The sequence below is a fragment of the Crotalus tigris genome, unplaced genomic scaffold, assembly GCF_016545835.1.
Source record: "Crotalus tigris isolate CLP2741 ecotype Arizona unplaced genomic scaffold, ASM1654583v1 scf7180000024277.1505481, whole genome shotgun sequence".
Lineage (NCBI taxonomy): Eukaryota > Metazoa > Chordata > Lepidosauria > Squamata > Viperidae > Crotalus > Crotalus tigris.
In genome coordinates, this window is record NW_024100449.1 from 670297 (window position 1) to 683175 (window position 12879).

General features: G+C 41.6%; 1 protein-coding gene across 1 annotated transcript in view; it reads right to left on the reverse strand.

The window, feature by feature from the left end:
- The window catches only part of MTMR9 (myotubularin related protein 9), a 34248-nt gene extending 23569 nt beyond the window's left edge, over positions 1–10679 (reverse strand). Inside the window, exons 1-3 of the mRNA XM_039323554.1 lie at positions 10348–10679; positions 9257–9616; positions 3412–3520 (exon numbers count right to left, since the gene is read on the reverse strand). Of these exons, the coding sequence (XP_039179488.1) occupies positions 3412–3520; positions 9257–9441 (294 nt within the window). The 5' untranslated portion in view covers positions 9442–9616; positions 10348–10679. The remainder of the gene's footprint in view (positions 1–3411; positions 3521–9256; positions 9617–10347) is intronic.
- Between the last annotated feature and the right edge of the window lie 2200 nt (positions 10680–12879).

The following is a 12879-nucleotide window of genomic DNA, read 5'->3' on the forward strand; positions in this document are numbered from 1 at the left end:
GACCTTGCCAATGTGATTTTAATAGCCCAGGAAGGGATAGGAAAACCTGAGGAAAACTTTGCAATTAATAAACCATAGTGGACTCTGCTTGTGTTGCCCTATTTTGATTCTTCTCCCCAGCAGTAGCCCATCAATTTCAGAACAGCCTCCCAATTCCTGTTTATAGAGGGATTTGCATTTCAGCCAGGGTCAGGCCATACACCCCCAATCAAAGGAAAACCCCGAATCCAGCAGGCCAGAAGGCAGCCCAGCCACCGTCCTAATTCCGACAGGCCTGCCAGCATGGCAGCAGGCAAGAGCACCGGGTGAGCCGCACTTTGCAGGACGAAGCTGGCGGATCTATGTCAGCAGGCCCGTTGGCATCAGGCCAGATCTGAAGAAGGTAGCTGCGATGGGAGGGGGGGGGAGGGGAAGCAAAAGGTTTTTCAGCAGGTGCCGGCAGGCCTGCAAACACGGTGCTGCTCCTCTGCTTTCCAGCCCCTAAATTGCAGAGTAAAGTTGGGCAGCCTTTGAGCACTGCTGACAAGCTGCAGATTTGCTGTAGTCTTGGCCGCCACCCCCATCCTTGGCAGGGCAAGGTTGCAGCGCGTGGCCTTTAGTCGGGGCTGCCAGCGTGGCAGTGGGCAGGAGCGCTGGGGGAGTGCTGCTTTGCAGGACGGAGGTACTTGCAAGTCCCACCCCAGCTATGGCGAAGAGTGACTGCGTTTGTGCCCAGAGGGCGTGAAAGAACTGGAGGGGCACGGTGGCTGGGCTGCCTTCTGGCCCGTTGAATTCAGGTTTTCCTTTGCAAGCTGGGGTGGGCCGGCCCCTCACTGTCTCCAGGGAGGCCCTGGGCCAAATATACACACCCCATAGGCATGTCTATCTCCTCCTTCTCTTTTTGTCTTCAGTGTAGCTGCAACTGACTCCTTTCTTAAGGCTGTGCATAGCTTCCGGAAGCGCCAGTCAGTTGGAGCCCGGCACGGATCCTGGGGACTCAGCAGAGCCCCAGCAATACCGTGGCTCCAGCTTGGTCTCCCACAGGCCTGTGCTGCATTGCCACCACTTCAGCTCAACTCCACACTACATTTTTACACTTTTTTTTACATATTTTTATTTACAGTGCTTTTCCACCCATCATAAGCATACCACCTGCAAGGTGCCGATGTACCACCAGTGGTACGTGTACTACCGGTTGAAAAGCCCTGGTATAATAGGCTGCCTTTAGGTACCCTGAAGCAATAGATTTGGAGAGTAATGAGTGGAGAGTACAATGCCAGTTCCTTTCCTGGACTAGCCTGTCGCTCAAAGCTATTGCTTCATTTTGCCTAACAGCATGATGGGCTTCCCTTTCCTTAATGACACAACATAATAAATGATCAGAAAATAAAAAAAGAGAGAGATCATGTAAAACTGATAACTGAAAATAAACTAATGGAAAGAAATTTAGAGATGGAGACTCAAGTGGAGAACTTACAAAAAATACTGGATAAGGAAAAGAAAACTTGGACTCTAAGATCACAAAATAAATTTGAGAATAAGAAAACAGATTTGATAAGACTACAGAGTTGTTGGGAGTACTATAAGAAATGGAGAGACAATAGATCACAAGAGAAATCTTCAATGAATATGAAGGGACAAAGTCTTTGTACAAAGACATGTTTTTTGATTCCCTTTTAATATTCACAACACTTACAAGATTATGGAAAGACTTTTTGACTGAATGGATTATATTGATTAGGAAAGAGGTTCTACAAAAGGAGAGGGCTAAATTAGATGATGGGACGCATCAGAGGGAATATTTAAAAATTAAATATTTGTTCAAATACGGTTGAAGAAATAGAAAGATTTTAATCTAAGAGGGATGAACTCCCTAAGCAAGACAATATTATTTCTCTTCTTTTTCTTTTAGTTTGTTTTCAAATATGAACAATATAAACATGTTTGGGATGGTTATTATAAAGGAAATGTTTTAGATATCTAAATGTAATTGATCTTAAGAAAATTCTATAGATAACTAAAAAAATGTTTTGAAATAGACTTAAAAGATTTGATGATTAGATTTATTAAATAGAACATCTAAAAACTCAACGTAGGTTTAATTATGGATAAAAAAGAACAGAAGAAAAAAATTGGGAATAAACTTATATTAGTTTAAGAGAGCTATGTATTTTAAGTAGTATATTATATTTCGTATTCTTTTTTTCTTTCTCTCTTTTCTTTTTTTATTTTTCTTTTGTCTCTTTTTTTACTTACTTTGTAAGACATGAATATAGATTTAAATACTTAAATGTAATTAACTTTGAGAAAATGTTAACCAGTAAAAATGTTTTGCACACTGTAGGGGAAACAAATTTAAATAAGAACTGCAAACAGGATTTATGATGAGACAGCCAAGATGATTAGATAGAAAAGCATAACATTGATCTGATTATTACTGGTAAATTTTAGAAAAATCTTTATATTTAAATTGTTACCTATTAAATTAATAAGAATTGTATTGATTTAAGGCTGGCAAAGAGAATATTATTTGAAGAAGAGAAAATCAAGTAAAGCTACTATCTGGACTTTAGAATACTAAAAACTGACGATTAGTGATTACTTTGTAAATGTATGCCCAGACAACATGCTGTTTACCAAATATTAAGGTGTTTATGTTAAAAAACCAATAAAATATTAAAAAAGAAAAACATGAGCTGTTTTTCTCTATTTAACCAAATACTGCTATAGTTTCTGCAGCAAAAAGTGTTTATGAACCTCTGTCTGATAAAGCACAAGCACACTGAAAAGACACACAGCAAAGTACAGTAAAAAGGCAGGCGCCGCTTGTACAGCCCACTGAAATGCCAATAAATAGACATGAACGGTATCATAAATACTAACAGAGTTACTTTTTTAATTACAAGTTTGTTTTATCAATCAAGCTTACCTTGCTTTATGGAATATACATCATTTGATGACTTCTGGTAGCTTTTCCCAGAGCAGCTTTTCTAAATTTCTAGAGGTCTAACTTAGACTGAGGTCTAATTTAAGCAAAAATCCATCAGGATGACTACATATACAGATATAAAATATGTGACCCTACATACATAAGACAACAAGGAGATTCTTCACCAGGATTTATTTCCTCTCTACATATCTTAGGGGTTTTGTTATCAATGTTCAGATGCCTCCTTCAAAAAGCTTCCCATTCTAAAAATATCCTAATGCAGTGCTTCTCAACTGTGGCAACTTTAAGATATTTGAACTTCAACTCCCAGAATTCCCCAGCCAGCTAATTTAAGTCCACATATCTTAAAAGTTGCCACGGTTGAGAAACCTTGTCCTAATGCATCTAAGGAGATACCATCCCAGCCCCATCTTTCACATGAATCTCTGCAGAACAGAACCAGAGTTTTGCCGAGTTCTTCTCATTTCTCTAAATTACTTTACCTCAATGGAACTAGCAATGTTCAAAGATTCCTCCATGCCAGAAACGTCAAGCTGGATAATTCGCAGGTCTTTGCATTTGATAATGATGGTGCCCAAGAAGCCGATAAAACTGCAATGATATAAAACATGAGTATTGAAGAGTGAAGAATATAATTTTTCAACTGTAGACACCTACATGGCCTTCACAATGCACAAACGTTTTAAAGCCTATCCTACTTCAGCCATTAAAACATTCTAGCACTGCTAGTTGGAAACCCTTAATGGAAGAATATACCAATGAACTGGAGAACTGCAGGTTATTTTAGCAAATTAAAATTTTCAAACCTATAGCGATCAAGTTAAAAAGAACATAAGGATGGGATGTAATTTTAAAGAAAGACTGGCAGGTGAGAAGGAAATGGCCACACTGGAACTGCAGAAGACTTTGATTTTGATTCCCACATGTCAATGAAGCAAATTGTGAGATCCAAAACTACACAAATTACCTCAAGCCTACCTCACTGGAGTGTTGCTCCAAACTCAGAGACATGGGAGAGACATATTAAAAGACTTCATATAATCTAATTTCCAGATGAGCAATTTCTTTATGCTAGTAAATAATTTCAGTAATGTTGTTGGAATCCCAAGACCAATCCTGGGAGGATCAGGAAGAATTCATCTAAGCCGATATTTTTCTTTCTTAGACATAGTCAAATAAGGAGAGGAGGGTTGAAAAATGGTATTTTTTTTACTATACTATAGCAACTATGATTGAGGTTTCTTTTAGCTCTTTTTAATCTTAATCTTTGCAAGGAAATAATTAATTACAACCAAGGTGCTAAGCTACTTTAAAAACCCAACATGAATGATGAAGAAAGTAGAAAAAACTATCATTTTTCCTTCTGAAATGAAATTGTTGGATAGAGCAGTACAATGGGGGAAATAGACACTGCTTTTCTTCACAATCTAGGAGGAAAGAAAACAAGAAGAAAAATTTAAATGAATCTCCTGCATTTCTCTGTACGAGAATACTGTAAACCAGTTTTATTAAAAAACGGAATGTACTCCAGCTTAGTTCAGATACCGTGAGGGAAAAATATATTTGATCCCTGCTGATTTGTACATTTGCCCACTGACGAAGAAATTATCAGTCTATAATTTTAATGGTAGGTTTAACAGTGAGAGACAGAATAACAAAAAAATCCAGAAAAATGCATTTCAAAAATGCATTTGCATTTTAATGAGTGAAATAAATATTTGACCCCTTCGTAAAATATGATTTAGTACTTGGTGGCAAAACCCTTTGTTGGCAATCACAGAGGTCAGACATTTCTTGTAGTTGGCCACCAGGTTTGCACACATCTTAGGAGGGATTTTTGTCCCACTCCTCTTTGCAGATCCTCTCCAAGTCATTAAGGTTTCGAGGCTGACGTTTGGCAGCTTGAACCTTCAGTTCCCTCCACAGATTTTCTATGGGATTAAGGTCTGGAGACTGGCTAGACCACTCTAGAACCTTAATGTGCTTCTTCTTGAGCTATTCCTTTGTTGCCTTGGCCGTGTGTTTTGGCGTCATTGCCATGCTGGAATACCCATTCACGACCCATTTTCAATGCCCTGGCTGAGGGAAGGAGGTTCTCACCCAAAATTTGATGGTAAATGGCCCCGTCCATCGTCCCTTTGATGTGGTGAAGTTGTCCTATCCCCTTAGTAGAAAAACACCCCCAAAGCATAATGTTTCCACCTCCATTGTTGACGGTGGGGATAGTGTTCTTGGGATTATAGGCAGCATTCCTCCTCCTCCAAACACAGCGAGATGCGTTGATGCCAAAGAGCTCAATTTTGGTCTCATCTGACCACAACACTTTTACCCAGTTCTCCTCTGAATCATTCAGATGTTCATTGGCAAACTTCAGACGGGTGTCAAGCCGGTGGGGGGCAGGGAAGCAACAGCCAGCGGCCAGCCGAGGTCCGGACTCCACTCCGGGACGCCGCCCCACTCCCCAAGACCAGCTGGGAGTCAGCAAGCTGGCCGGACACCACCCGGCTCCCGAGGGTCAGCTGGGAGCTGATGAGGCCGCTGTGCACCGCGGCCGCCTCCCTCCATTGCCGCAGACGCCTGGGACATCCCTACCGCCAGCTGGGCGTCAGAGGCAGGCCTGCTGGACACCAGGGGATCCACTGCTCGCTGCAGCCGCTCGCTTGCACCAGACGCAGGGGAATTCCTGGAAAGCAACTGTAGGGCCGGTGGCCCGCGGAAGGCGCTGGTTGCTGGGGGAGGCCATGGCCTTGTGGACGAGAGCAGAGCTACCTGTTGTGGAGCCATGCCGGAACTAGGCGTTGGATGGATGCCAGGCAGGACAGCTGAGAATGTGGAGGCTGCGCTGATGCATCTGAGGGGGGGGGGAGGCGGAATTTGAGCTACAGATATTATCCATACAGACTGGGTGACTTACTGTCAGATGTCCTCTGCTAGCTGCCGACAAACTCCAGACACAGAAGGATGCTGGCTTGCTGATTGGGGTGGGGCTGGAGGGCAGGGCACGTTTATGTAAGGCATTGGGAGCAATTCACTCCCAGTGCTGACTTTTTCTTTGCATTAAAGTTTGCTGGTCACCTGTTCCTTCTGTGTCTGGAGTTTGTCGGCAACTAGCAGAGGACATCTGACAACGGGCCTGTACATGTGCTTTCTTCAGCACAGGAACCTTGCAGGCGCTGCAGGATTTCAGTCCTTCACAGCATAGTGTGTTATCAATTGTTTTCTTGGTGACTATGGTCCCAGCTGCCTTGAGATCATTGATAAGATCCTCCGGTGTAGGTCTGGGCTGATTCCTCACCATTCTCATGACCACTGAAACTCCACAAGATGAGATATTGCTGTATGCCTACAGTGACAGAGATCTCAGAAAGAAACACTTTTTGTCAAGTAGAGATGTGAGTGGCAGCCTTCCTTTGTTGTGGCACATTGTCATTGGACTGCTGTTCTCCTGAAATCAGGCTGCTCCCAACACAGTCGGCCATTCTGCATCAGATAAATATATTTTAAAAGAGCAATAAAACCCCCAGGTTGGCACCCAACAATATGATAGAGCAACAATGGTTTGTTCAGGCTTAAATATGTTTTATTGAGATCTTTTTATAGGAATAAAAATGCAGGGGGTTATTTTTCTCATTTCTAAAGAAATACTCATTCACAAATATTTCAAGGTTGTTCTTCGTCAGGGCAACCTATCTTCATGAAAGTGACTGATTAATTACATTACTTTTTCATTGAGTCTGAATAATACAAAACATATCCATGAATTGTAGCAACCCACTGGCGCTACTATACAGGGAGAAGCTTTACTGATGTTATTCTAAGAGTTATTCATGTTCAAGTAAATTATAAAATATCAGGGCAGCAAGAAAAAAAGCAAGAGAGGACAAAGCAGGTTAATTGTCCCATTTTAAGCTTGAATATAGCTCCAAATTGCTTGTCTTTTAGTGTTGAAGACAGCAATACAGTAGACCTCAACTTACAACTGGTTGCCTAGCGACTGAAGTTATGATGGACAGCCACCCCAAAAGCTGTCAAAATTATGACAGCTGCACTACTCTGCAGTCACATGATCACATTTCAGGTGCTTGGCAACCAGCTTACCTTTATGGCTGTTTGCAGCATCCCGCAGTCACGTAACCACAATGGTTGATTTTTTTTTTTGCTAATTCCCAGGGTTTACTTCTGGTTTCCAGCAAAAAGCAGCCATTAGGTAAAATAGATTCACTTAATGACCTTAATATTCACTTAATAATAACTACAAAAATGTCATAAAATTGGGTCTGATCACATGGTGATCTGCTTAACAACCAGGATATACAACTGAAATTTCCAGTTCAATTACAGTCGTAAGTCAAGAACCGCCTATATGGTGTAAAAAATTGGCCACAAGAATAAAATAAAGGTTCTGTGGATTATATCTCTCTAAAAGCCTTTTAAAATAAAAGCAGCTTTGAAAACTTATTATCCTTGATTCCTTGGAGCTGGAAAAAATAAAGCTCTCAAAGTCTAAATAACTAAACTTCAATGCTTTTCCCAAAACAAGATGCATTCTACCATTTAATCTAACAGAAAAAAAAACATTTATTTCACAATTATCTAAAACAGATTTCCCTGATGTTGTCCTCTGCAGATGTGTAGGTCCACCATACATGTCATCCCACCACCAGCAACCCCCCCCCCAACAAATAAATAGGGAAATGGCAACATAATGCAACTGAGATGGCTTAATAAAAGATTTGGGTGCATTCGTGGAAGATGATTAATTTAAGGTAGATCAGTGTTTTCAAACCTGGTAACTATAAGATCTGTGGATTTCAACTCCCAGAATTCCCAGAACATCTTAAAGTTGCCAATTTTGAAAAAACACTGATTTACATCATTTATGGAAACTGATTGATGACAGCTGAATAATACTCGATATTCAGAGATAGTATATCTCTGGAAAAGAAATATTAAACTACCTTTCAAGTGATGTTTTCAGAGAGGATCAATCCAGATATTCAAACAGGAGACTAAGTCCTCAATAGCTATTTAATGGATGGTCTGAAATCAAAGGATGAAGCCTTTTCTGACACAAAAAGGCAAAGTATACAAAAAGCTTCTACTAATGATTTTTCAGTTAAGCAGCTTCTATTTAGTGCAAGTATTTATTAAAGCTTCAGCTGACAAGCTTCACTGATATCCCCTCTTATTTTTCCGTAAGGAGGAATACCTTTTTAAGAAAATGCCTTCTAAATCAGCCATCATTTAAAAATAAAGTGTTTCAGGATTTTTCTTTCCGCAATATGCAAATTTAACTTCATTCAAAATTCCCATAAGAGTAGATATTTTAAATGTTTAAGAATAGAAAGTATATTTTAGGTGAATTTTATGTAATAATTCATTTTAAACATTCATACCTTCTCCATCAACTTTGAAAAAGCATTCAACAATATAAGTCCAAGCCAATGGAAAAATAATGCAACAGAATGCATTTAGCCTTCAAATAGCAATAAACTAAGAAGCAGCAAGATCATAAATTACTATAAATTTATTTTATGCCACTTATATTCCATCTTTCTATTCTGATAGGAACTCAAAGCAGTAAAGGTAATAAAAGCAATAAAAAATGTCTGTATCAATGGGGAACAAAAGTCTGGTCCTGAAAAGGCTGTAGTATCAGTACTAGTTAAGCCTCCAGGAAGAGACTATTTCAGAATCAGACTACCAATATAGTACAGAATAAATTTCTTCCCATCCTTGGTATGAAATGTTCCACATCAACTGACAGTACTTAAGAAAGACTTCAAGTGAAGATATGATACATTAATAAATAAAATTCATATTAATGGAACATATATAGCCACCCATCTCATATAATGGTACCAGGAGGCTCACAACAAGCAATAAAAGCATGGATAAAAACAAACCCACCTTTCCCCTCACAGCCCACATGAGGGAATGGTATGGGAAGATGTATCTTCACATATATGGTCCCAATAGGGTAAGGGCCTATGCTCAACATCCTGAATAGTGCTTGGAAGCTGATAAGGGAATTATACAGGTTGCTTAATAACTGGAGTGCTATACTACTTTATAGCTTTAACTAAAGTTATTTGGAAAACAGCTATGCAAATCAGCTAAAAACAGTAAAATACAGTATAGACACTTCATTTTAATAATGGACAATGATGGCACTCCTATCTAGCTAGAATTCAATTCTATTTACTATCTTTAATCCAGGCCATTCCTGCATCTAGCACCTGCAAAGTTTTACCATGGGGAGATGGGTTTTTTTGGACTACATCACTGCTCTTCTCCCCCCCCCCCCATGAACTAAAATATCCTCACCGTTTTTCAATTGAATCAATGTTGGAATGCAAAAGCCAAAGCTCCTCAACATTATCCTGCCTTCGCGAGGAGAAGATGAGGTGGTGTCCCGTTAAGCACAGGGTTCCCTCCACTGCTGGATGGAAAGGGCGGTGAAGAACTACATTGTCAGCCCGAGGTGTCTTGATAAGCTCAGCAAACTCCATAGTGCCTCCAGATCCAGCACAATTGTCCTTCCAGGCAAGCCAATCCCAACTCAATGGCCAGGTGTAGTCTCAACTTTTCGACAGCTTTCACAAACAGTTACAACTCTCAAGATAACAGTACTAGCTGAGAGTTAACCATCTGGCAGAAGTCATCATAGCAAGTTCCAAATTCTTACTGGATGGAGGAAGAAAACAAAACACAGCAACCATAAATCATCTCTAGCTTTCACAAGGGAAGATTATTTAAAAGAACATGAATGTTCATCAAAGAAGGGGCAGATATGGTAAAGTTTTAGGAAAGGATCAAACTATGACCTAAAGTCTCAGAGCAGAAAAGTTGGGGTAAGACTGGAAATATGTCATAATCCAAGGAGGCACTGAAGCATGATTCTGGATGTCACAATTGCAGTTTTTTCAGCATGTAGGAAAGAGTCAGGTATAAGTGGGTAAGGAGATTAAATCAATATGGTAACAAGAAGGATCTCAAGGACAGTACAAAAATCTGGAGGCTTTACCATTCCGTATTTCAAGAAAAATTGCAGCAATTTGCTAGGCTAGAATTTTTAAGCCGAAAAACCCAGAAGCAACTGGGCAGGGTAAGAACCCCATTTCAGGATTACTGGGTAGAAAGTAATGCATTAGAATATTTTAACTAGATAATGCAAAGGAAGTAACGAGTTCCTATTCGCCTATTCTCGAGAAAAACGTGAGAAAAGGGGTGAGAAAAGGACACCAGCTTCCCTTTCTTAAAGAGAATCACAAGAAGCCATTACAGCACTACTCAGTGAATTAGCATTCCTCCCCCTCCCCCCCATCACCAAATCAGGAAGAGGAAGACGAGACTTCTGGGGGGGGGGAGGATTTTGGGATGGCTGGAGGGGGGCGAGAAGCTTAATTAATACCCACCTTTTGGACCCAGAGCTAGGCATCCGATCGCAACGTGTTAGGAAGGGTGGGGAAGCGGCAGAGACTGAAAAGGCAGCCGCTGCAGTTAAGATAACGGGCAGCTCTTTTTAAAATAGGCAGTGGGTGGGTAAGGGAGAGGAGTCCTTCTTCCGCGACCCTACTCCCATCCTAGCGCAACATCCTCTTCGCCCGCTTCCCAGTCTCCCCACCGAGGCTCCCGCAGATTCAGCCGGCAGGAAACGCTCCCAATCTGTACCCCGGATATGGAGAAGAAGGAGGAGGAAAACAACCACACATGCACCACATCGGGTCTACCACAACGGAGAGGCGGGGCAAAGCGTGGCCAGTCCAAACGCCTCGCCCACGTGACAAGCTCTCCTGGCCAATCCGACTTCTCCCGGCGATGAAGGTGAAAATCTCTTGCCAGCCGGTTCTTTTGCTTTTGCCCTTACCGGAAGCGTCCTCTTCGGAAAACTACCGACTGGAAACGCGTTTCCAATACTACGTTATTTTTGGTATTATTTCTTACCCTTGCACAATCCCCATCTATGTATTTTTTAAAACAACAACAATCTACCGTATATTCTTTTCCGCTTGAAATTATCTATTTCAATATCACGATCGTCTTCCCACAGCCAACAGTGATAGAAAATATGGTATGAAACATTAGGGCTTCCAGGTCCCAACTGCACGAATCCAGACGACCATTAGATTGCACAAAGGACTGGGAGATTTTTGCATCTTTTTTGCGAGGCAGATAAAAACTGCCAAGTCCTGTGAAATTGAGAAGAGACAGAAGCCTCTGAACACTTGTTCTAGAACCCCAGTCCTGCCTTGAGGGATTGTGAGGGTAACTCCTGTGTCAACAAATTAGTCTAATTGGAGATATATGGGGATAGGGCAGTGATGGCGAAACTTTTAGAGACCAAGTGCCCAAAAACTGGCCCAGCTCCTGCTCTACCCCCTCCCACTCCGCCCCCCCGCCCCCTGCCCACAGGGCCACTCACCGCCTCCAGGGCCCGCTGCAGATTGCCCAGGCAGCCCAGCAGCGCTATGGAAGTCACGCTTTCTGCCTGCATCCTATGGGGTGTGAGGGCAGAGTCTTGTCTATGCTGCCTGGCTGCCATGCCCTTGGCTGCGCTGCTTCAGGTGGGCCACGCTCAGACTCTCCTTCAGGGGGGCTGCTGGAGAGGAGGGGGAGGCGAGGCTGGGGCAATGGCATGTGTGCCCACAGAGAGGTCTCTGAGTGCCGCCTCTGGCACCCATGCCATAGGTTCGCCACCACTGGGATAGGGTGTAGTGGATCTGCAGCATCCCAGCGATGATGGACCAGCCTCCAACCTCTTAGGTCCTAGGCCCTGACTCTAAAAGAGCATCAAGTTAGGGAAGGAGTTGGGTGGCAATGCATTTGGAATTGGGCTCTTGCATTGTAGTGTGGGAAGTCACCCTCCCCCCCCAGAGAAGGAAATATTAAAAGGGCAGAAAAATATATTTCCTCAAAGGATCTTAAAGAGGCAGAAAAGCATGCCCAGTTTTCTTAAAAGCCCCAAGTCTCCCTCCCCCAAGCAGAAACCAGCTCTGTAGAAATGCAAATGTAAATAATCCAGGAAGATTGGAGGTTCCCAGCTAGAAGATTATGAAAACAAAGACATCTAAAATCTATATACCCCACCCAAATTCTAAGACAGGACATAATAGGATTAACCCACAGATGCCAAAGGGACACAGGTCAAAATACATGACACAGGAAATACAAAGTCTCAAACAGGAACAAGAAACAACCTCAAGAGCCCCAGAGGGTATAAAAACCCACTCCCTACATGTGCTCTTCTCTCTTCTTCCAGAGCCATCTTTCTGTCTGGCTCTCCTCTCCAATAAACTGCAACCTTCTTTCTAAAGCGGTTGCCATATTATTTATTCCTGGCTTGGACTGAACCATGATGAAGACTTTTCCTTCAACAGTAGCTTAGTTTTGTTGTGTCTGCAAGACCATCAGATTAAGAATAGGAGATCTTATTTTTAATGAATTTCTGGATAATCACTGTTCTTTAGGCTTTGCTGTGATTGTAAGAAACACATATTCAGGTAAGAGCATAGGTGTGTGAGATTATTTGTGAAGGAAGTTTGCATGATATAAAGATCAAGAGCATCTGGAGCGCATAGTACAGGAAAGGAAGAGAAAGGTTGAATGTCCCTGATTAGGATGGTAGCCCCTTCCCTGACTCTAAAGTCAGGAGGGAACATGGCCTGCACTGTAAAATTAGTTTCTGTCCAACATTACCATTTGTTCCACTCTTCACCAACTTTGGCTCAAGAACAACATTAAAATGTAACAAAATAGCATCCCAATATAAAAATGTAGGAAGGCAAAATAAAGCAGCATTAACACAAAATAAATGATTATTTTAAAAAATAAAATAAAAATCAATTTATCCCACAGAATGCTTCTGGGGATAAGAGTGGTGGAGGAGGAAAAAGTTCCCCCCCAAAATTCAAGCATTATAAAATAAGAAAAAGGAAAAAGAGAAAACT